Source organism: Centropristis striata, chromosome 1 (assembly GCF_030273125.1).
Source record: "Centropristis striata isolate RG_2023a ecotype Rhode Island chromosome 1, C.striata_1.0, whole genome shotgun sequence".
Classification (NCBI taxonomy): Eukaryota; Metazoa; Chordata; class Actinopteri; order Perciformes; family Serranidae; genus Centropristis; species Centropristis striata.
The window spans coordinates 41,712,738-41,736,984 of NC_081517.1; the positions used below are offsets into that span (position 1 = coordinate 41,712,738).

Below are 24,247 nucleotides of genomic sequence, written 5' to 3' on the forward strand. Positions count from 1 at the left end.
TGTTGACCTACACTAACTTAACTCCGTGTGTGTGTGTGTGTGTGTGTGTGTGTGTGTGTGTGTGTGCAGCCTCCAGGGGATTTGTGTGCATGCCTCGGGGCGTGTGTAGTGGACAGCTTGCGGCTGGATTGATAGAGTGACGTCAGCGCGCCGCTACCTCTCCCCGAGGGCAGGATTAGTCGGGAGCAGCAGAGACAGCGCTCCGGTAATCTCCCGGTAATAAATGGGGGGAGACGGGCACGTTCGGAACCGCCGGTACCGAGTGACATCGGAGGCCCCCTGAGACTCCTGAGATCTGACTCCCGCACTTCAGAGCATGATGGGTCGCTTCGTGACGCCGCAGCAAACCGACTCACCCCGGGCAGGTAAACGCAGCAGGTAAGCTGTGGAGACGCAGGTTGAACTCGTCTCAGGAGGATTTACCTTGGCAAGGTGTTCACAGGCTGCACTGTCTGTCAACAACTGCTGCTGTTTTATTTTTACTGCTTATGTGTGTGCGTGGAGGTTGCACTTGGGAGATTATGGGGTGGTTGTTGACAACTTTACAGTCCGTGCAAAATTTAAGGAATAGACGCCAGGTGGTGGTTTAACTGGTGGTAGATGATCTTTTCTCTGAATTTTTTTTTTTACGCACAAACACAAAGTGGAGGTTCATTCAGTGGCCTTGTGTGTGTCAGGGATGCAGTGGAGAATGGTGAACCCGCTTGAACTCGGTTCATCTGCTGTTGACCGACCTACTGCTGGGAAGGTTAGCGTTTATGACAGATTAGAGAGGACATCATAGCTGAATGACAGACTGATGTAACTGTAACTGTAAGCCTGTCTGTCTGTCTGTATATCTATCTATCTATCTATCTATCTATCTATCTATCTATCTATTCATTATTTGGCACAATTGAACTGAAAACACGTTCACTAATTAAATAAATAAGGAATCTCGTCGTTTCACTGATTAAAGATAATTTCCCAAACATTTTGTAAAATATAAGTAGTGTTTTGCTTCATAATAATCCCCCTCCGAGTGACACAGGCTCTATTTCTTTACTACGTTACACTGCCATGTTACTGTACAGTAAAGACAGCTGGTGTTCAACGTGCTGAGGCGCGCCTCTTTTTACGCGCAAAGCCCGATTAATCTTAATTAATTGTTTTAACTGCAATTAATCTAATCTTAGATCCTTCTTTTTTCATTTGGTTGTTTCTAGGAACTTGAGAAGACGAGAAGAAGTATAAGGGCAGACTTGTCATGATCATAAACGCAGCCTACAGCCTACTACCTCTGGGCATTTATGGTTTGGCTGTCACCTACTTGGCACCTGCGTCTAAATAACCAGATAACACCCATTATGCGTCGGGTCTAAGGGGTGATGGATACTAAAACCCACAGGCCAATTTGTAGCCGCCGTGTTACTTTTACCGCTACCGGTTTTCACTGTAAGTTAACTGTAGGCTATTTTACGGATCCGTGTGAGTAAAAGGTTCAATAACCGGTAAAGATCAGTGCGCGCTTCCTCCGCTGAAGCCCCTGAAGTTTATTTATTACAGCGAGTTATGCACCTTTTCTGTTTCGTTTGCGTGCGTTTGTGCGTAGTTGCGCGTGCGTGCGTGCATGTGTGCGTGCATGTGTGTGTGTGTGTGTGTGTGTGTGTGTGTGAGAGAGAGAGAGAGACAGAGACAGAGACAAAGAGAGACAGAGAGGGACTTTGCACATGAAAACGGCAGCAAATGCTCAGTGAATAGAGACAAAAGAAGACAAAGAAAGTTTTGGTTCTGCACCACTTGGGTCGAACAGTGCAGGTATTTAGTCGTGTGTGTGTGTGTGTGTGTGTGTGTGTGTGTGTGTGTGTGTGTGACTCGGGTTGAGAGAGACAGTACCACTACCGGACACAGGAGAGAGAGAGAGGGGGAGAGAGTGAGGAGAGGGATAGCACTACGCGAGAGAGTGTGAGACAGTCATATGCGAGGCGGATGTTTCTTGTGTGAGCAGCAGCAGCAGCAGCAGCAGCTTCGCCGCGTCTTCGTGCGTCTTTGCGCTCAGAGATCATCCACTCCTGACCCACTCACCGCGTCTTTCTCTCGTTTTTCCCCCACAGCAGCCTCACCTGCGAAGCCACAGCGGAGGAGAGCGGAGCTCCTCAGCGGACACTTTGCTGACCAAGAGACACCGGGACAGACACCTCAGTGTACTTTTACCATGGAGGAGAGCCGGGCAGAGTAACTTACAGCAGCCTACAGTATCCACAGCCGGACTGACGGAGAGGAGAGCGAGCTTCACAATGACCCGTTAGATTCCTGCCACCGATGCTTTCTTTGGGGAGGGGATTGACCTTCTCCTAACAGCAGCGGAGACGAGCAGAGAGGTCTTTCTTCGTGTATTTCAGTCTTCAGATGGACCGAGTGCCCTCGGCACTGGCCGCTAAGATGCGCTGGATCACGCTGGTGCTTGCCGGCTTGACTTTCTGGGGCAAAGTGACTATTTGTAACTGTTTCGACTACGAGGAGCCAGACTATGATTATTATGAAGAGGAGAGAGCGGAGACCATTGACTACAAAGACCCGTGCAAAGCTGGTGAGTCCGGTTTTATTTTATTTTTTAAACAACATTGAAAATAAGTGTTTTTACGCATCTGGTGTTCGCGGTGATCCAACCCCTGGGGCGCGCTGGCTTTGAGGTGGCACGTGTATGAGTGTACGAGAGATGACAGCGTGCGTGCGTGTGTGTGTGTGTGTGTGTGTGCGTGCGTGCACTGGTCCAGATGCCCCCTTCCCCCCCCCTACGATTCATAACCGATGATCTCTCGGTGGCGCCACGTGCAGCCCGGTGACGGTCCCGCTAAGCCTCCTGAAATGCACGCGCACACGTTCAGCGCGTGCATCACCTGTAGGTAGAGTTTTGGTCCCGATTGTGGCAGATGTCGGTGCATACAGTATATGGAAATGCTGTGCATGCGCGTGCACGTGCGTGTCCGTGTGTGTTTGCGCGTGCGTCCAGATGTTAAATCAACCATCAACGAAGATGAGAAACAGCTGGACTCAACTGTACCACAACAGGCGCTGATGCTCGCGCTCTCTCTCTCTCTCTCTCTCTCTCTCTCTCTCTCTCTCTCACACACACACACACACACACACACACGCTGATAAAATTTTTGTTGGACCTTTAATGACTGTCTGGGAGCTGCTGTGGAACAACAGTAAAACTGTGTTTGGTCTCATAAGACACGCGTGTATATAATGAAAGAAGGCACATTTATACAAATTAATTTCTCAATCAACAAATTGTTGTGACAGATTTAACGGCAAGTCAGTACATACGTTTTTCACTCAGTGTATTATAGCTCTTTTATAGGTGTGAGTGTCTTTTTGTGCTGCTCCACCCAAATGAACTCATCTTTTCGACACAAAGCTGGAGATTCACTTAACATTTTATGCAGTCCCTGTTTTAAACTAAGCATTCTGTGTTTCCTTCTTTCTGTCTGACTACATATATTATATATATGTCAACCCCATATTGTGGTCTTTAGGTCTGTCAATCACAAATCACAATACAATAAACCCACTCTTTGGATAGCAATACAATATTTTCTAATTACAATGTCTGCGATGATTTTGATTTAAATCAATTCAAGGTCCTGCGATAGATGTGAGACGATATCATATGCCTATTTAACACATCAGTTACATTTAAATGAATTCACAAAAAAAACCTAAAACATAATTTGACTATTTCATTACTGTGTTCTTCCTGACATAAAAAAACAACCCAAAACTATTCTTTTAAATATTTTTTTTAAATAAAAAGAGTGAATATAAAGTGGGAAATTCAAAATAAGAGCGTGTCTTAAAGATGATGATATGTATCAATGTTTTAACTTTGCGTCATTGATGATGGATCATTGATCATTAAATCGATATATACATAGATTTGAAGTGATGCTTTGAGTTTCAGTGATGATACTGGCAGGGCATCTTTGACCACCACCTGAATGATTTATTTGCATTTTTATCTATGCCCTTTTTCTTTTAACAAATATATACAACAATAAGCAGTCATATAACTTTGCCTAAACACATAGCTCAACAACACAACCAAGTGTTTTGATTTCCAGATGTAGAAAATATCAAATAATACACAAACAAGACTAACAACCTGAGCAGTAAAGCACTGAAGCACAATTTCCATCTTATAATCCGCCTTCATCCTGCACTCATGTTGTTTTTGTTTTGGTGTACAGATGTGTGAGACTTCTTTCAATGTAAAGGATACTCTTTTTACAATCCCCACTCTTCGTCCAGAGCATGCAGCAAAGCTCAATACCAGTAAGGATTATCCTCCTACAGTATCAGCATCATTCCTCCAGAGCAGGTGGAGGAATCTGAACCTCTCCTCTTTTGTTGCAAGAGAGATGTTGCCGTTCACCCGTCTGGCTGTGCAGATGTGTGCGTCTACACGTATTAATGTTATGTTCACATGTGTTTTTAATGGCTTTTAAGGCCTTAATGTTGTCTGTGACGACATGTTGGACTGATAAGAACTCCACCCAGAACACTGAGTGTCCACACGCTGACCGACACACATTCCTCACATACCAAATACACAAACCTGACAACCCTGGACACTGGCCAGTGTGTGTGTGTGTGTGTGTTTATCTGTGTGTGTTTTCATGTGCACGTTACACTGATCTCTGTGTGAGTGATTTTATGTTGATACTGCAATCCCATGACTTTGTGGTTTTTAGTTATGCCGAGACCTGACTTGTGTGTGTGTGTGTGTGTGTGTGTTTGGACTGGAGCCCAGCAGGTTACAGGGAGACAGTCAGTCTAGATATGTTTGAGCAACTGAGTGACTCTTGTAGGTTAAAATAACTGGGTGAGAAAACACAGGCAATGTTTTTATTTGCTGGAAATATCAGTGTATATAAAGAATCTATTCATACTTACATGCTTAGATTTCTCACAGCAGTGGCACACACGGGGTACCCGTTTCCACTAAAACTCTCCATAAGTGATACCTGCTTCTGTTTTTTTTCCTATGTATGCATGTTTGATTGAATACTTACATTTTTAAATGTTATTTTATCATCAGGAATCTCTGTCTTAACATCACATTTATATTTACATGGTATGCATGTTATTTTTAAATTAAATACAAACATGAAACATTGGGCTTGTTTTATTTATGCCCATTTAAATGCTGAAGTGCAGTCCTTGTTTCTAAAAACAGCCCAGGGACAGTATGGGCATATTCTGCAGCTATCTAACAGCATGCTCATGTATGTATGACAGATTGCAAAATTTTAATTCAAACGCTCCATTTTTTTCCTGTCTCTGTACAGCAATCATTTGTCATGCACCTCAGGATCGCCTGAAATGTTTTGCTCAAGTTGATACATTTTCACATTAAGTCCTCATGGCAGTTATCACCACCCAGATCAAATCTACATCTTTTCACATCCTTAGATAAACTTTTGCATTCACTCCGCCTCTGATTTTGCAGGATTTACCTGACATTCACTTCATCATCATTCATCTTATTCAGTCATCGTCCTATTATATTCTATTATGTTATGACAAGCTTGCATTCATTTATTAGTTGTGCTGAAATGGCTTGATTATTTGACTATTAATCAGTTGAAAGGTAAATAATTGTACCTAACTCTCAAAGTTCAATGTGATGTCTTTAAACGTCTTGTTTCCTCAGTGCAAAACACAATGATATCCAGTTTCTTATGATATAAAACAGAGAAAATATACATATTTCAGTACTATAATGATTAATCGATTTTTAAAATAGTCAGCAATTATTCTTCTGTTAATCTGCTCACTGATTAAATAATCATTGTGGATCTAAACACGATTAATAGACTGCAAAAAAATAACTCAGTCGACAAAATAATCTTACCTCAAGGTCGCTGTGACAACGCTGTTAGGAGCTTTCGTCCCTATGCGAGATGTTTCTTTATTCCAGTGGAACTCAAGATGTTTAAACACATCTGCACTGAAAACTTTTCATTCAGGTCGACCTAAAAGTTGAGGTCCAAAGTTAATTCTCGACTTTGGAACCAAGACAATGAATCAACTACCATTTTTATATGCAATTTTGTTTTTTGTTTAAGGAAGTTATATAAAGCAAAAATGCAGAGCAGTCACACATGTGAGGGTTGGCTTATTTCTCTCTGTTTTATAATATTGTCGAATAAATATCTCGGTTTTTATACGATTTGTTTAACAAAATAATTGCAAATCGGCTCTGAGACCTTGCTGCGCAACAACTATTTTTATCTTTTTGGAATTATTTCTCTATTTTTTCTATTAATATATTCTCATGACAATGTATAGATGCACAGTTCACTAGATACATACAGTATATTGAATAACTGTAAACATGATACTGTAAATACAAATGAAATCATTTTATGCTCATCTTCCGTTGACACAACCACATCTCCCACCACCCCACCCTCAAAGGAAAATAAATAATAATAAACATAATATACAGCAAGTTTATCTTCCCAACATCTACATACACATGCATTAACCTCTAACATCTAAGATATGCACACACAAATGCACCAGTGGGAGTCTACACATGTATACATGCATGTAAATTCACCAAGTTACAGTGTCTTTTTTGCACATGCACACCCATTCATAAATTGAAGAATTAATCAACGCTAATGAAGACAATTGTTAGTTGCACCCCTAGTGTGTAGAGAGTTGTCAGCTTTGTGTTTCTGTCATGTAGGTGTTTCTATGACAGCTCAGACTGTCATTGATCTCAAAATTTACCAGGAACTCCATTTCTTTTCTGGGTCCTTTCTCCAGATCACACAACTTAAAAATGAAGTGCAAATTGTAAATCATGTCCAACTCGTATGAACAAATCTTTACCTCAGTTCAAGAGTGAATCCGTGTCTGTTTGCGTCAACTGAAGCATTTATCGTTGATCAATTTGCTTTGAAGTAGTCTGAATGCAACATAATAAGTCATAAAGCAAGTCAAAAGTCCATTTAGATTCTACACAATATGATTGTTTGTACATTTTATATAGTTTTTTGGCTCTTGTGGGTGAGATCTGATGTCCATTCACAAAAGTTAATGGCTCCGAGATATATTGTGTGTGGGCTTTAGATGATTTTAAAACAGAAACGATTGAAGGAACTCTTCAAAGAAACGAGGCTTAACCAGTTTTTGGGTTAATAAACATAATATACAGCATCTACATACACATGCATTAACCTCTAACATCTAAGATATGCACACACAAATGCACCAGTGGGAATCTACACATGTATACATGCATGTAAATTCACCAAGTTACAGTTCTTTTTTGCACATACACATCCATTCATAAATTGAAGAATTAATCAACGATAATGAAGACAATTGTTAGTTGCACCCCTAGTGTGTAGAGAGTTGTCAGCGTTGTGTTTCTGCGTGTGTGCAGCTTGTAAGAAGTGGAAGCGCAGCTCATTCCAGGCCTGACCCTGTGGCATCGGTCTGAGTGGTTGGTATTCCGCCTCCTGTTTTTGCTGGGAAAACACAAGGGGAATATTTGGCTGTCTGCTTATCTCCTCCGAGTCCCGCGCTGGTAGACAGGAGAACACACACTTCCAGGCCTTTGTGAAGTGATTTCCCTACGCGAACACACACACACACATGCACACACACTCGATACACACACACGCAGAGCTCCCTCCATTCACCCGCGCTTATCTCTTCCTGGTTGTCTGCATCCTGCTACTCAGCTGGAGATGACACACACACACGCACGCACGCACACACTCGTACGGACGTGCACAAGCTCCTACGCTCACTCAAGAGTCATTCATGCTTCCTTCCAAATCACTGTTCTCATAAAATGCTCACACAAACGGAGTGAAAGCTAAACAAACCACGATGTCCGAGTGAAGCTGTGGGTCATTTCTTCAGGAGTGACCCAGGAGACCGACTGCCTGTTCTTCAAATACAATAGCAGTGTATCACTGGAGTGTGCAGCAGTATCGTACAAAACATAATGTACACTTTCTCATGGGCGTACGTCTCTGAACTCACGTTACAGTACAGCAATTACAATAAGAGTTCAAGCTGCAACAAGGGTGGGAACAAAACAAAACAGAAAACAACAATAAATGCATTATGAGTTCAAAGACATTTTTAAATACACTGTAAAAAAGGTTTGTAGAAATAACAGTAATACACTGTCAAATACATCAGAAATAGGGCATAAAATGAAAAATTGTATATCACTGTACTAGACACTTTTAATTACCGTAAATCAAAGAATAGCACAAAACGTATACTTTTTTTTTTTGTCATAAAATGGAATAAACACAGTTTTGCTTTAAAATATAACATTTTCATGCAAAATTTATGGGGAAATACCATGATGTATGAATGAATGACACAATTACCCTAAAAATAACAGGATTATTCAGACTAAATTACAGTTTTTGCTGATATTTACATTTAAATTTAGAATAGAAAACCCACTCACTGTAATTTTTACGGTGAAGTTCTGGCAACCACAGCTGCCGGTATTTTACCGTTAATTAAACAGATTATTTTTTACAGTGTAGAGGAGAATCCTGCAGAAACAACAGCAGTGATACAGCTTTACTGCAGTTCATTTTACCCAAATCCTGGAGTGAGGAATTCCTTTCTGTTTCCACACGAGGATAGGAAAGCAGGTAAAAGAGCTGACACTGATTTAATGTCTTGTTTATGAGCCCTTAAGTAACATAAACAGTTACATCACAGTTTCCATGTGGAGCTTGAACCAGGACCTTCCACTTAAGGGACCATCTCTAGCGTGCTCTTGAAGTGGTTCATGTTGGCTGAAGCTCATTTCGGGGTTCAGATAAAGGCAGACTGCGGAGTATTAATGAAGTGACTTTAGATACAGTTGCTGTACATGACATCACTGTTTTTTCAAACAGGTGTGGGGAGAAAAATCATATGTTGGCAATTAAGCTGTTTCCAAGAACTCATTAAATTACGTAATAGTGATTTGTATCTAAACATTTTTGCTCCAACCTTTTCTTTGGGTCTGGGGCGCTCCACTCTAAGCGCTTCCTTACGTTTCAAAGCACATTACATTATTACATTACATGTCATTTAGCAGACGCTTTTGTCCAAAGCGACTTACAATAAGTGCATTCAACCTGAAGGTACTAGACATAGACCACAGGAATCAAGTAAGTACATAACTTTAAGAGCTAACTGTCTGCTAACTGAAAAGAATAGAAAAGAAGAACAAGAAGAAGAAGAAGAGCATTTAAATAAAAATATATATATATGTTACATTGATACGTTTGATTGTTTGTGTGTCAAAAACTTTGCACTGCACCATCTTTTGGTTTGTGCAAACTGTGCAAAAGTATGTTGTAAAAGATTGAATTAGTGCTTTCGTTATAGATACATTTGAAATGATTGCCACAGCTGCCTCAGTATTTTATGAAGCTGTCTTTCCACTGAACTCAAATAAATGGTCATGGCAGCCAAATAAACAGTGCAAGGATTTTCTCACACCTTGCATCCGTAACTCTCGTTTTGCTTTGGGTTTTCAGAATTCAGGCATCAACTTGGTACTGAAGTATCAGTTCTAGGAACATCCCTAATGATATAAACTGCATATATTGATTTCCATAACAGAGACCTTATCCAAAAAGGTCCAGATAAGAGCTAGTACTGGTCCAAAAGGATTCGACCTGTACAGAGCCAAAGAGACCCAAACACACTGACACACACCTGAGATCCTTGGTTGGGTCTCTGCTACTAGCTTGTAGAAGCAGACCCATAAAAACATCCAAAAGTCCATGTAGGTGTTTCCATGACAGCTCAGACTGTCATTGATCTCAAAATTTACCAGGAACTCCATTTCTTTTCTGGGACCTTTCTCTCCAGATCACACAACTTAAGAATGAAGTGCAAATTGTAAATCATGTCCAACTTGTATGAACAAATCTTTACCTCAGTTCAAGAGTGAATCCGTGTCTGTTTGCATCAACTGAAGCCTTTATAGTCGATCAATTTGCTTTGAAGTAGTCTGAATGCAACATAATAAGTCATAAAGCAAGTCAAAAGTCCATTTAGATTCTACACAATAAGATTGTTTGTACTTTATATAGAGTTTTTTGGTTCTTGTGGGTGAGATCTGATGTCCATTCACAAAAGTTAATGGCTCCGAGATATATTGTGTGTGGGCTTTAGATGATTTTAAAACAGAAACGATTGAAGGAACTCTTCAAAGAAACGAGGCTTAACCAGTTTTTGGGTCTTTTGGGGGGATTCAGGTGGCATTTTAGTTTGATATAAGCTGAACTTGTATTCTATCAGTGCATCTGGTGTGTTTTAAACAGCTCAATGTGTGTGCGCCCATGCATATATAGTACGTGTGTTTTTGAGTTTTTCCGTCAAAGAGTGAAACCCACCATGTCGTGACAGTAAGCTGCAGCTACTGTTCACCCCTTCCCCCCATCCCTCAGTAGGAAGGAAACTAGAGCAATGTGTGTGTGTGTGTGTGTGTGTTTGACACTGAGGCTGCGTGGTGTGTGTGTGTGTGTGTGTGAGCGAGAGGACAGTCTTACTCATATTATATTAAACAGGATTTTCCCGAGCAGAGTGCTCCTGCCACGGAGCTTCCGAAGTCGTCTTCAGGATTCCCGCCTCAGCACAAACTCTGCGGCCGCTGCGAGAGCCGACTGTTTGTTTTGGAGCGTCATTGTTCCGGAGCCACAGAAGCCATGAGTCAGCACCGCCGTCACTCCGCCCACCTGCCACGCATTGCTCAATTATTAAATGTCTGGCTGCTTTTATGTCACCTAGCTTTTCCTGGTGGTATTTATAGCAGCAAAATCATTCTCATACACCCATTATTGGCTGAAGAAGAGCCTCTTTCTCTTTACAGTCACACTCTTTTCACCTGTTTCTGTTATTGTAGAAACCCAGCTTTGGTCACAGTCGCACAGCACTGCATGTACAGTTAATTAGCGCTGCTAAATCAAGGAGAACTGGACTTACTTTAGGTTCTTCCAGACGTTTACCTCTCATACAAAATCCGTCAACCTCAATTTTACAATTGGAGTCTTTTTTTATCCAAAGCAATGTACATTTGAGAGTTCATACAACACAAGTGAGCTGTGCCAGTTGCTGTGATATCACAAGGGCCTGTACTAGGAGTTGTGTTGTATGTTTGGTTAGGTAGGAAATTATGTTGTTGTAAAGGGAAAATTGACTTAATCGGGCAATTGTGGCCACATGAACCTTAACCCTTTATCAGGCGAAGAACTATATTTGGTAACTTCAGTGGATATCATCAATATTTCGAGAAAAAAGTTGAAAATTGACTAGATTAAAGTGGCAAATCTACAAGAAAACAAGTCACAGATTTAAGATATTTAAAGTGGCAAATCTGCATGAAAAAAGTTGCAGATTTACAAGAAAAAAGTGTGAAAAAACAACTTTTTTCTCGCATATTCACCACTTTAAATCTCATAAATCTGCACATTTTTTCTCTCGTAAATTTGCCACTTTAACCTCGTAAACTTTTTTCTCAAAATATTACCCCCCTCCCCCGGGTCCGTATGTTTTTTTTTTCCACATTCCGGCTGTATGTAATATCCTCCAATATTCTCAAGGGTTGAAATTTGTAATTTGCAAGTATTTCAATGAGTGCCCTATTAAGGGTTAAAGGACAGTTGGTCATCAATCATGACACCCAAGTTTCGTGCAGAATGTTGATCGAGCTCAATATTAATTGGCTAATATAAAGCGGACCAGGTCGGATGACACGAAGCTCAGTCTTAGAAAGGTTGAGCTGAAGGTGGTGTTCTGTCATCCATGCAGAGACACGAGCTGAGACTGTGAGGCGTGAAAGACAGGAATAGCTGGGTATCATCAGCGTAACAGTGGTATGAGAAACCATGATTGCGGATGATTGCGCCAAGTGATGTGGTGTATATTGAAAAGAGAAGTGGGCCTAGCACTGACCCTTGAGGTATCCCTGTGGATAAGATGTGCTGTTTGGACACTTCCCCCTTCCCTTTAAAAGATCTCCCTGTGGGGTAGGACATGACCCAGTGGAGGACAGATCCTGAGATGTGTGTAGAGAGGAGGATTTAGTTAACAATGTCAAAGGCAGACAGATCCAGCAGCAACAGAGCTGATGACTGACCAGCCGCTCCAGCCAAACGCCAGCTCATACCGAATGATGGTGACTTCAAGGCAATCGTGGTTCGGTTTAGTTTATATGGAAGTTAAACCCCTACAATGGTCACAGTTCTTTGCAATGGCACATACAAATGTTAAATTAAATGGGAATGATGTTCTATTCTATTCAGCCAATCTCTATTTTCTATAAGAGCCACTAATTATTGGAACTCGGTACCAAATGAGACCAGAGCAATAAGCACATTCGTTGGTTTTAAATCTAAAATAAAATCATGGCTTAAATCCACTCAATCATGCACCCACCAACTATAAACTCAAACATTAGTTCACTATTTTGCAATAGTGCAAAGTGTTGTATTTTTCGTGTTGTGTCTTAATACTGTGACTTTACTGTGTGAGTGTGAAACTTTGTTGTTGCTGTTTGAAAGGCTTATTTGTTTGTGTTAGATTTATGTTATTTGTTCCTGCCCAGGGACTACAGATGAAATTTAGCTCTTAGCTAATTCTGGTACGGCTGAGAGCCATGCACTGTCCCTGTTAAATAAACAAATAAATGAAATGAAATGAAATGTCCACAATCTAGAATCTAGATGATTGAGAATCGTCACATTATGTGATACGCTGTTAATGTTAACTTACTTGATTCCTGTGGCCTATGTCTAGTTCCATCAGGTTGAATGCACTTATTGTAAGTCACTTTGGACAAAAGCGTCTGCTAAATGACATGTAATGTAATGTAATGTAATGTAGAAATATTGGTTAAAGCCTCTTAGACAAACTTTTTTTTTAACGCTTCTTGTCTTGAAAATGAATCGACTGTGTCAGAATTAAAACCTGATTTATTAATTGTAGTCTGTCTACAAAGCAAAATTACTCTTAGTAATAAAAAAAAAAATCAATGTTCACATTATCAATCACATTATTCCTCAAATGAGTGAAGCTATGCAGTCCAACTCAACTATCCACCATCCAAAAGATTACGTTTATCTAATTTATCTGTCATCCATCTTTCATTTGACCTTTGTTCATGTAAGAGTCTGCTGCCTGCTGAGCCGCTGGGTGGCCGCCCAGGACACCCTGATGGTTAAACCGAGCCGTGATCGTGTCTCGTCACAAAGTCTGGCCAAACCCATGACCTGCTGGAGAGGAATCTCAGTGTCACAGTAATGTAATTAGGAGGTTTGCATCAGCTCTGTGCGTGTTTGTGCGTGTCATATGATATTATGTTATTTTGTCTCATACCAAACATTTCTTTGCTTGTTATCTCCTTCACTTAATGTGGTGGAGTGCTTTTTAAGTGTGGACTCTTTTGAAGTCACAGTTCTTTTTACTGGATATTATAATTATCTAAATTTTAAGTTAAGGTACAGTATGTTGTAACAAAAACAGAGACTTGTAATTAACCTTAAAAAACCCTTAATATTAGAAATAATCTTGTGTTTTGTTTTTACCTTATTCTTGGTTTTTACCCAAGTAGTTACAGGTTTACTGAGATTTCAGTATCATATTTTTGTGCGCTCTCCACTGCCGGCGCTTTCTTTTGGTGTTGTGTGCTTTTTATACAAGACACAGTGGTGACTTATGTCTAAAACTAAAAAGATAAATGGTTCTCCTGGGGACCTGAAGGCAGCCTAACAGCATTTCCCTGGTAATTGGATTTGTGTATGATCAATCTGGCCTTTATTCTCAGGTTATTTCAGATGTCCAGTTGTTCGCCTCGCTGCTCTGCCATCTGTTTTTTTTTTAAACTGCGTTTATGCTTGAAAAAACTTTGCCTATCTTTATCTGTAGAGAAACACACACACACACACACACACACACACACACACACACACACACACACACACACACACACACACACACACACAGTGATGTGTCCGTGTAGGGGTGTGTAATTGGGTCTTTGTCAGTGTCTGGGGCTCTGTTTAAGCCAGCAAAAACATATGATTACAGACGTGTGTGTGTGTGTGTGTGTGTCTCTGTGTGTGTGTGTGTGTCTGTGTGTGTGTGTGTGTATGACTTGACAGATACAGTATCCTGAGCTCTGCAGATGCACATTAAACATCGGTCAAAATAAAACAGCTTCTTGTCTGTTTTACTGGAAAATGGAAAAATGGTTTTAAATGATCATACATTATTCTACCTTATGTCACAGAGGTTGAGATTACCCTGTCCTCTCTCTTTCTCTCTTTCTCTCTCTCTCTCTCTCTCTCTCTCTCTCTCTCTCTCTCTCTCTCTCTCTCTGTGTAACACACGTTCTTGCAGGAGGGTGGGGGGTGCAACCTTTTTGAACTTGGCCTGAGTTTCCACATTTTTTCTCTAAAAAAGCACATTTCTGACCGATGACATTACCAACTCCAACATCTCTTCACATTGCAACACCTTACACGTACCAAGCAGTGATTCCTTTTTAAATACTCTACGTAAATAGAAGCTATAAATTATAATCTTAATTGAAAGTGCTGCTTTGAGTGCTGCTTTGTAGTTTGCTCCAATAATGAGGCTGTGGTTAACTTTGTTTTAAAGAAATGAGGACTTCCAGCAGAGACAAGATTCAAAACATCCATGGAAACTTTTCAAACCACTCATGTATCATAATCCAGCCCAGAATGCACAGAAATTATAACCCTTATGATGTTACTGTGCCAGCATTAAGTTACCTTGCACGGCAGCTGGACGGATCCTCGCTATATTACATGTTAACATGAGAATGACGCGTTGCTGAGAAATCCTTTTTTTCTTTCAGATCTTTATTTAACATTGAAAGAAATACAGGCATTCAGTATATAAACAAGACATACAAAGCAAAATGTCAGTTACAGTAAATTAAATACAGTATATATAAAAAAAAAAATAACATAATAAGGCACATAGGGTATAAGGTGCTTCTCTTTATATTATTCTGGGGCTTCTGAAAATACGTTTTTAAAGTGTATGAGAGTGCGTTCACATTTTTTATTTGACATCAACTCTAAAGTTTCGATATAAAAAACTTCACCTTGTGGACGTGAAACTTTCCCATCAGAAGCATAAGATTTGTTATAAAGCATACTGTTTTGTCATTAGACTCATATTTTTGAGATAATATCTTTAGTTTAAAAAATGATGAGTTGTCCAGTCTTATCAAGTATGAAGTTTTCCATATCCCTCCAAAAGCTATTGGCAACTTCAGGATGTTTTCAGTGTGTGTTATGACACATAGAGGTGACTTTGCTTTTAAAACAACAATTGTGGCTCCTGAAGAGTTTAAGCCTGAAATATTCCTGCTTTTGAACCATGTGAATGTAAATGTTAATGTTGAGGATTCCTCATAGAGGGAGAACCACATAAATCATACCACGTACACTGTAAAAAAAGATAAATAATAGCTACTCAATAAAATTGAGGCAACAGATTGCACGCAATATTATTAATTAAATCTAACTACGTTACAAGTTGAGTTAATAACAACTTAACAGGAAGTGCCTCTCAATTAAAAACGGACTAATTCTATTGTGTTGGATTCATTCAAAATTCTCTTGATTTAGAATTACACACACATAAAGATTATATTTAATGTGATCAGAATAAGTAGATTCTATCTCAAACATTTTTATATTAAAGTTACTTAAACAACTGCCTCAAAATCAAGGAAGCATTTATATTTAATACATTTTATCAAATATATTAAGTGAAATGAAATGACTACAGAATAATTTATTACAGTGTATGAGCTTTAATAAAACACAAAAGTTGAGCTTCTAAACATGCATTGTGTGATGTAAACAAACATGGTGACATTCAAGTAAGTTATGTTAGTTCTCAGATCAAAGCGTCGTGAAAAAAGGCAAAAGGCGATTGACAAAATTGCTAACCAGCTCGGGTGTCTGATGACTGGTGGACAAAACACGCAATAAGCACCATCCCTACTCTGTTTTTCCATCGTTTACCGTCATGCATGGATGTACTGATACACACAACTCTACACTGCTCCTAGCATGTTGCTTCTTACGGGTGCAACATGTTAATTTCTAAGGACGGGCACAACCAACAGTCCACTGCATGATCCACAAGGCTGCTGTCATGTGTTTACATACGAGTCGTCAAAAGCAAGTATATTTGAGTCTTTAGTGTACATGCTGCAGTCATATGATTCATTGATCTGATTGGTTGAAGTTAGTCTGCTGCTCCTGGAGCAACCTGGTCTCACAGGAATCCGTGAAATAGCCACGGATTTGCTTAACTCAAAATCCGTGGAATAGCCACGGAATCACTCAAATTTCCATGAAATTGACACGGATTTCGCTACAATGCAAGTTAATGACAGTCATATCCCGTGGCTATTCCAACATACAAAGTGATTATGTACATTCACTGAGTGAATATTTAGAAAACAAAACATATATTTCTGGCTAGAAATGTGATTAAAATCCATTTTTATGCAGAAACTAAGTCAAAATATTGATTTTTTTCACTAAAAATGAGAGAACTGTCCGCCATGTCTTTTGTTCTGACCGCCGGAACCTTGAAAGTCACGTGACTTGGAACAAACCAATAGGAACAAATATCCATGGAATAGCCACGGGATATGACTGTCATTAACTTGCATTGTAGCGAAATCCGTGTCAGTTTCACGGATATTTGAGTGATTCCGTGGCTATTCCACGGATTTTGAGTTAAGCGAATCCGTGGCTATTTCACGGATTCCGGTGAGACCAGGTTCCCTGGAGGTACCGAGGTCTAAACGGAAGCTCAGAGGGGACAGAGCTACACCTGCACATCAGACAAGCCTCTTCACTGTCCATTCTTAAAACTCATGTTAACACCTATTTTTATTCCTTGGCTTTTAACCACGCATGATACTCTGCTCTTGTTTTTAGTGTTTTATGGCTTGCTTTTATTTATTGTTTTTTAAATTGTTTTTTAAAAAGCAATGAATCTATTTATTTTAGTGTTTATTTCCTGTTTTATTTATTTTATTGTCTCTTGTTCTGTTTGTTTTTGTACAGCACTTTGTTGCGGCTGTGGTTGTTTTAAAGTGCTTTACAAATAAAGTTGAGTTGAGAGTTGAGTTAGACAGTCATCTGATCACATGCCAAATATATTTTTTAAGTGCCTGCCCTTTTCCAAACCATTTCCAATAACTTCTTCTCAGTTTGTTTTGTGTAATGAACTATTCAGCTTGACAGATAAAACATGTAGTGCAGATACAGAATGTAGTGTGTCCAATATTTAGGGAGACGGGAAGTAAAGGTGCATAGGGGTCCCCAGCAGAGGCTAATACTGTATGGGGGTCCTTGGCATGGCAAAGTTTGGGAACACCTGCTCTAGACAGTCATAAAATACACGTAATACTGCTTCACATGAAAACTGTTATCACATTTATCATTTTTCATCAGCTGGGTAGCATACTGTCTTTATTGTTGCACTGTGCAGTATTTGTGCATACAATATTTATACAGTCTATGGTGCATATAGTATATTTTGTAACCTCCCCACATTTTCAGCATTGTCGGCCTACGGTGAGCTCAAACTGCAGCACCTGTTGTTTCTCACAGACGGTTAATGTGGATCAAGCAGCTCATGCAACAATTACTTTTGGAGAAAATCCTCAAACAGGGCAGAGATAATCTCTTTTTAATATTACAGTACCACGTTCTTAGCCACAGTTATATACAGCATAATAATAATATCACACAAGTGGAAGGGCTCATACACACACACACACACACACACACACATCTTAGCCCACCTACAGCGTGACCTTATATTTGCTTAATGAGGAGCTTAGAGAGGTGTGTGTGTGTGAGTGTGTGTGAGTGTGTGTGTGTGTGTGTGTGTGTGTCTCTGTGTCTGTGTCTTTGTGTGTGTGTGTGTGTGTGTGTGTGTCTGTGTGTGTGTGTGTGTGTGTGTGTGTGTGGATACACCCTAGTGTGTGCAGCAACAGTAGTGTCTGTAAAATGTCAAAGTGACAGATAGATCTCTTATAGTATACAAATTATATGAGAATAAGGTAGTAGTGTTACTTAATTGTATATATATATATATATATATATACAATTATTATACATTTCTATATAACAACACTCCATAGCAATGGAGTCTGGTGCCAGACTTACAAGGATAGTTTGAATGAAAACCATCAATATAATGTGAAAAACTAATGTTAAAAAAGTTGTGTTTTTTAACAGTAGATAAAAACTAATAAAGAAAACAATGCCATCAAAATAATGAAAAGATGCTATAGTCAGTAAAAGATTAAATAGAGTGAATTTGAGTTGATCACAAGACAGAAATTATCAACATTTAAGCAGGAGACAAATAAATGGTACAGCAGAAATGTCATCTTAATACCTAGAAATGTAACAAAAAAAACACAAAATTCAATTTCAAGTCAATTTAAAACAGTTCTCATGATTTTACCGTTTTACTCATAAATTCAAATTTTATTGATTTATTATTGTACTGATTACAATTAAGCACCGAAAACATTTATGATCACACTGTTAAAAATCTTTGTAGAAATAACAGTAAAACACTGTCAAATACATCAGAAATAGGGCGTAAAATAAAAAATTGTATATCACCATATTAGACACTTTTAATTAATCAAAATCAAATCAAAGAATAGCATAAAACTTTTACTTTTTTCTGCCATAAAGTGGAAGAAACACACAGTTTTGCTGTAAAAATATAACATTTTCATGCAAAATGTATGGAGAAATACCATGGTGTGTGAATGAATGACACAATAACCCTAAAAATTACAGTTTTTGCTGATATTTACATTTAAATTTAGAATAGAAAATCCACTCACTGTAATTTTTACGGTGAAGTTCTGGCAACCACAGCTGCCGGTATTTTACCGTAAATTAAACAGATTTTTTTTTACAGTGCAGGATGATGTGTTCTTCAACATGTGACAGCTAAGTATTCATTCGTACTGTATTGTTCAGGTGCAAATTATGTTTCTGTTGTTGCACAAGGATGAAAAATGTTCATATATCAGCTTTCACAAAGACACACAAACAGTCACAGAGAGCCTCTGCTGTTTGACATTTGTTAGCAGGCTGCAGAGTGAACTTGCAGAAAGCCGACATCAGTCCTGATCGATACGACACAAAGCGATCCGCTCGCTCTCAAACAGCCACCATGGTGAGAGGAGCTGGATGCATGTGAGGGAAGTCTGCCTCTCAGCTTGTGTTTGGTGCATTATTCCTGTGTGAGTGTGTGTGTCCTTGTGTATGTGTGTGTGTTTGCTGCAGTGCCCCTGCTGAAGGGCGAACAGTAAGGCCCTGGTCAGCATGATGTAGGTCTCCTGGGAGGTCCTGGGGTTTTTGGATCAATACTTCTCCTCCTGCATCTCCCTGCCTCACTGTCCTCACCCCCTCCTCACCCACTGGCTTGACTTTGGGCTATTTATGGTATCTCTATGGATTAACAAGACCCCAACAATCAATGGGCCAAACTTACTATCACTGTACTCTCCCTCCTCTTCTCGCTTTGTATCTCTGCTTGTGTCAGCTCATTTTCTCCGGAAAACTTTTAGTCCTTGTAGTTCCTCTTGTTGTCCTGAGATAGCAGAAATTACCATGATTGTAATGTCACCAACAAATAACACTGTACCACTGTAATTTCCCAGCTTGGGATAAATAAAGTCTATCTATCTATCTATCTATCTATCTATCTATCTATCTATCTATCTATCTATCTATCTATCTATCTATCTATCTATCTATCTATCTATCTATCTATCTATCTATCTATCTATCTATCTATCTATCTATCTATCTATCTATCTATCTATCTATCTATCTAACTTCTCTTTATCTCTGTATCAACTCTATCTTTATCTACTGTCTTCTCATTATCTCTATCTATTCTATCTCTATTTATCCACTCTAACTCTATCTTTCTCTATGTATCTTCTATATCTAAATCTATCTCGATTTATCTACTATATAAAACGTTCTACTCTATCTACTCTATCTAACTCTATCTATCGATCTATTGATCGATCTACTCTCTATCGATCTACTCTATTGTCTCTCGATCTACTATATCTTCTCTTTATCTCTGTATCTACTCTATCAATCTCTCATCTATCTTTCTAACTTGTCTATCTCTCCTGCAATGTTTCTATTTTTTCCTAATACTTATTTTTAAAAAGTGTTTCCACATCCTCTCTTTAATGTCCGCAGTCAGCCTGAGAAAATCCCATATTATTATTATGATTATATGAGTATTTAAGAGTTTTTCTTTCCTTTCAAATTGCAGCCCGACTGGAATCTAAATAGAAACAAAAGCCAGGGGAAATATCATTTCTAATGCAGGAGAAATTTGATACAGTCTATGTTAAAATAAGAATCCACACAGATATTGAGCTTTTACTCGTGTCTTTAGGTGTAAAGTGGACTTTTTTTTGCATCCATTTTTTTTTTTGTGGCTCGCTGTGACTCCACTTTGGCAGAGTTTGCAGTAGACGGGAGTGTCAGTAGAAATTGTGTCGCCCACAGTGCAAATTGTACCAGCGCCTGTTCAGACCACATCTGAGCACTGAGTGCTGTGGTAATGGTGTTATTTTTCTGGCTTTTAAATGGCAAAGTCACACCAACACCACTTAAACCTCTTTTATAGATGCTGAGTTAGACTGCTGTACTTTTCAAACAGTGACTCACTGAATCCTGCCTTTGAAGTAAAAAAAGAACAAGGGAAAGACATTTCATTGTATTACAAAGTTTGTTATATGTGTGCATTACTCATAGTGTGTAAATAAGTACACACACATACAGCACACATAGCCAGATTCTGTACCAGCAGCCTCTGATCCCAACAGCTGCACCTGTCACCATAAATTCAACCCAAGTTAATGAAGTAATGTTTAGCTTTCTATGAATGTTAACGTTACCAGTTAGTTCACATTTGACTGTGTGCATTGTTAACTTCAACACAGAAACAGAAATGCAAACTATTGAATTAATAATAGAATTATTTTAACTAAAGATAATCTAGAACAGAGGTGTCAAACTCTGGCCCGTGGGCCAAATTTGGCCCGCAGTATAATTATATTTGGCCCGCGAGGAAATACCAAATGACAACCAGAGCTGGCCCGCCGGTATTATACAGCACAAATAATACTACAAATCCCAGAATGCTCTGCTCATGTTTTGGCTTGAACACACTAGATCAGTGTGTAGCAAACTGAGCAACAATTAAAGTTGTTTTTATGCACTTTTTCTTGCTAGTCCAAGGCTTGAATGGTTGCACATTCATTGAAGGATATTATTATTAGTCATTTGGTTTATTATTGTTATTTTATTCTTACATTTATTTTTAGCCTGTGGAAAAAGATTACTGTTAAATTTAAATTTAAAGAAGGCCGCATATAAAATAAAGGGACATACGATTTTTATTTAAATTTTATGTAAAAAATTAATGCCATTGATAGGTTTTATTTGAAATTTGATTTTGCATGTTTGCAATATTAAGTTATATCAAGCTTTGCTTGTTCCATTTCGTTTGAACTTGTTTAGGTCAATTTTTTCAATAAATATCAATGTTGGCCCGCGACTTTGTCCAAGTTTAAAATTTTGGCCCACTGTGTATTTGAGTTTGACACCCCTGATCTAGAAAAACAGACATCCACATTTCTAGATTGTATTTTGGCATGGTTCCAATTTAATGGTAGAAAAAGTTAAGAGCCTTGTGTCCATTATTCTGTAATCACAAATGCTATGGGGCATCATACATGAAGCCATCAGTCTGTTGTTGGTCCGGGCTGGGCCCCCGTCAAAAAATATGCCAACAGGCCTAAGATTTTTTCTGCACCGTAAAAATGAAAAAGTTAAGAAAACTCAAAATTTCAAGGCAACTTTCTGCACTAGATTTTAGAGTTTCGAGGCCAACTAAAAAAATCAAAAAGTCTCGAGGGGAACTAATTATTTTTTGTTCAAATAATTCATTTAATTTGTACAAAAACTTTTGAGTTCTAAAAATTACAAATAAAGGATGTTCATTCCTTATCCTTTACCGCTGATCTCAGCTGGGCGAGGGGCAGCAAGGTTATTATAGTTAACAAAAATTAACAAAATAACGAAAACTAAAATTGAAAAAACATTTTCGTTAACTGAAATAAAAATAAAAACTAGAGTTTTTTTTAAAAAAACAATAACTAACTGAAACTGTATTGTGTGGTTACAAAACTAACTAAAACTGACTAAAATTATAGTGAAAATGTCCTTCGTTTTCGTCTTTGCAACTTTTTTCATACATAATTCAGTGTTTCTATTTCAACATGCAGGAACACATGGTAAATATGTTTACTGAAACTGGGATGTCTACACTTCAACCAAAATACAAAACACCTGGAACTGTAAGAGTTAATAACCTTATTGAGGCTGAGATGGATAAACCAAGGAAATGAAGGCACATACCCATTACTAAAAAACTAAAACTAACACTAAAACTAATAAAAACTAAACTAAAACTAAGCATTTTCAAAAAATAAAAACTAAACTAAAACTAGCAAACTCACTCTAAAAAACTATTAATTTTAATTTGAAAACAAAAATTCACAACGAAATTAAAACTAAAACTTGGAAAAATCCAAAACTGTTACAGAGCCACAAGACAAATTCGAACCTGCAGTCCTCTTGCAGTGAAGCAAAAGTGCAAACCTTAAACTTTGCCAACTAATGAGCTTTCATTCTGACTATTTTGTTTGATCTTCAAACTTCAAATTGAGTTCTGCTTCCTTAAATTGAGACCAACTTTACATAAGAAACCTAAAAAAGATAGTTGACAGAAATAAAATGATACACTACAACTTTTTGTTCAGATGAAGGAAAAATCATTGTAAGACCAACAATTTTAAGTTTTGTTTTTTTACAGTGTGGGGGAGGCTCTGTTGATTAACTGTTTATTTATTTTTCATGCACAGATCTAAGCTTCCACCTAATCTAATCTTACTTGTTTTATATTATAGCAAAATGAATATTTTGAGGGATTAGAATAGTAGAATAGTCTTATATAATACTGTCTAGGTCAGCTATTCTCAACATTGGGGTCCCGACCCCAATTGGGGTCTTGAGATGATTTCTGGGGATCGCCACATCATTTTGGAAGTCAGCTCTGTCTCCACTGTGTTAAAGTGTTCATGTGTTTTAGTCTTTTTGGTCATTTAATGTCTTTTTTTGGTCATTTTGTGTCTTTTTTGGTCATTTTGTGTCTTTTTTTGGTCATTTTGTGTCTTATTTTGGTCATTTTGTGTCTTTTTTGGTCATTTTGTGTCTTTTTTTGGTCATTTAGTTTCTTTTTTGGGTCATTTTGTGCTTCATTATTTGTCCAAAATTTGTTGTATCAACTGAGTTTGTATGATCTGAACTGTGCACGTGAGACTCTGTGTCTCACGTGCACAGAGAGTGGGGGTCGCCGACAACATGCATGTTAAATTGGGGGTCCCGACTCAAAAAGGTTGAGAACTACTGATCTAGGTAATAGATACATGATATAATAAATACAACCCATTAGTTCAGACGTTTTCCTCATAACCATCTAACCAACATATCATATATGACCATTCATCACCACACACTCCTAGTCTGTATATGATATCATGATTTGTAAACCATCTGTGGTCATTGTGGTTTGCTCCTCACTTCAACAATAGCTCGGAGTTGAGCACAATGGCACCCTGACCCCCCATTTCCTTTAGTGGCAATCCTGATTAGCTAAGTGACAAGCTTCTCCCATGCCATTGTTAATGTATTAGTGTCTTGAGTCCCTGTGGAGGGCAGTAACTCCGCTCAGCTAATCATTTAGCGATGGTTATCACCCAGTTGTTCATTGTTAGAGGCTGCGAGATGTACTGTAGATATGGAAGGAGAGGGAGGATAAAAAAAATGAAAGCAAACTGGTTTCAGGGAGTCACAAAAGGATGCTGAGACTGAAGCAGGAGCGACGGGAAAGGAAGGTTTTTCAGTAAGATGATGAAGAGAGGAAGGCAGATGAGGCATGTTGTGGGAACGGGAGTCATTTTAATCCATAGGAACCCAGACCCAGTTATCCTTAAAGGATGGGACCAGTGCTCGGTGCGATTGCC

At 38.7% G+C, this 24,247-nt stretch overlaps 1 protein-coding gene across 1 annotated transcript in view; it reads left to right on the forward strand.

Annotated features, from left to right (window-relative positions):
- Positions 1-319: 319 nt before the first annotated feature.
- Positions 320-24,247, forward strand: part of tll1 (tolloid-like 1) — a 69,301-nt gene continuing 45,373 nt past the window's right edge. Inside the window, exons 1-3 of the mRNA XM_059334378.1 lie at positions 320-378; positions 1,988-2,183; positions 2,341-2,569. Coding sequence (XP_059190361.1) covers positions 320-378; positions 1,988-2,183; positions 2,341-2,569 — 484 coding nt within the window. The remainder of the gene's footprint in view (positions 379-1,987; positions 2,184-2,340; positions 2,570-24,247) is intronic.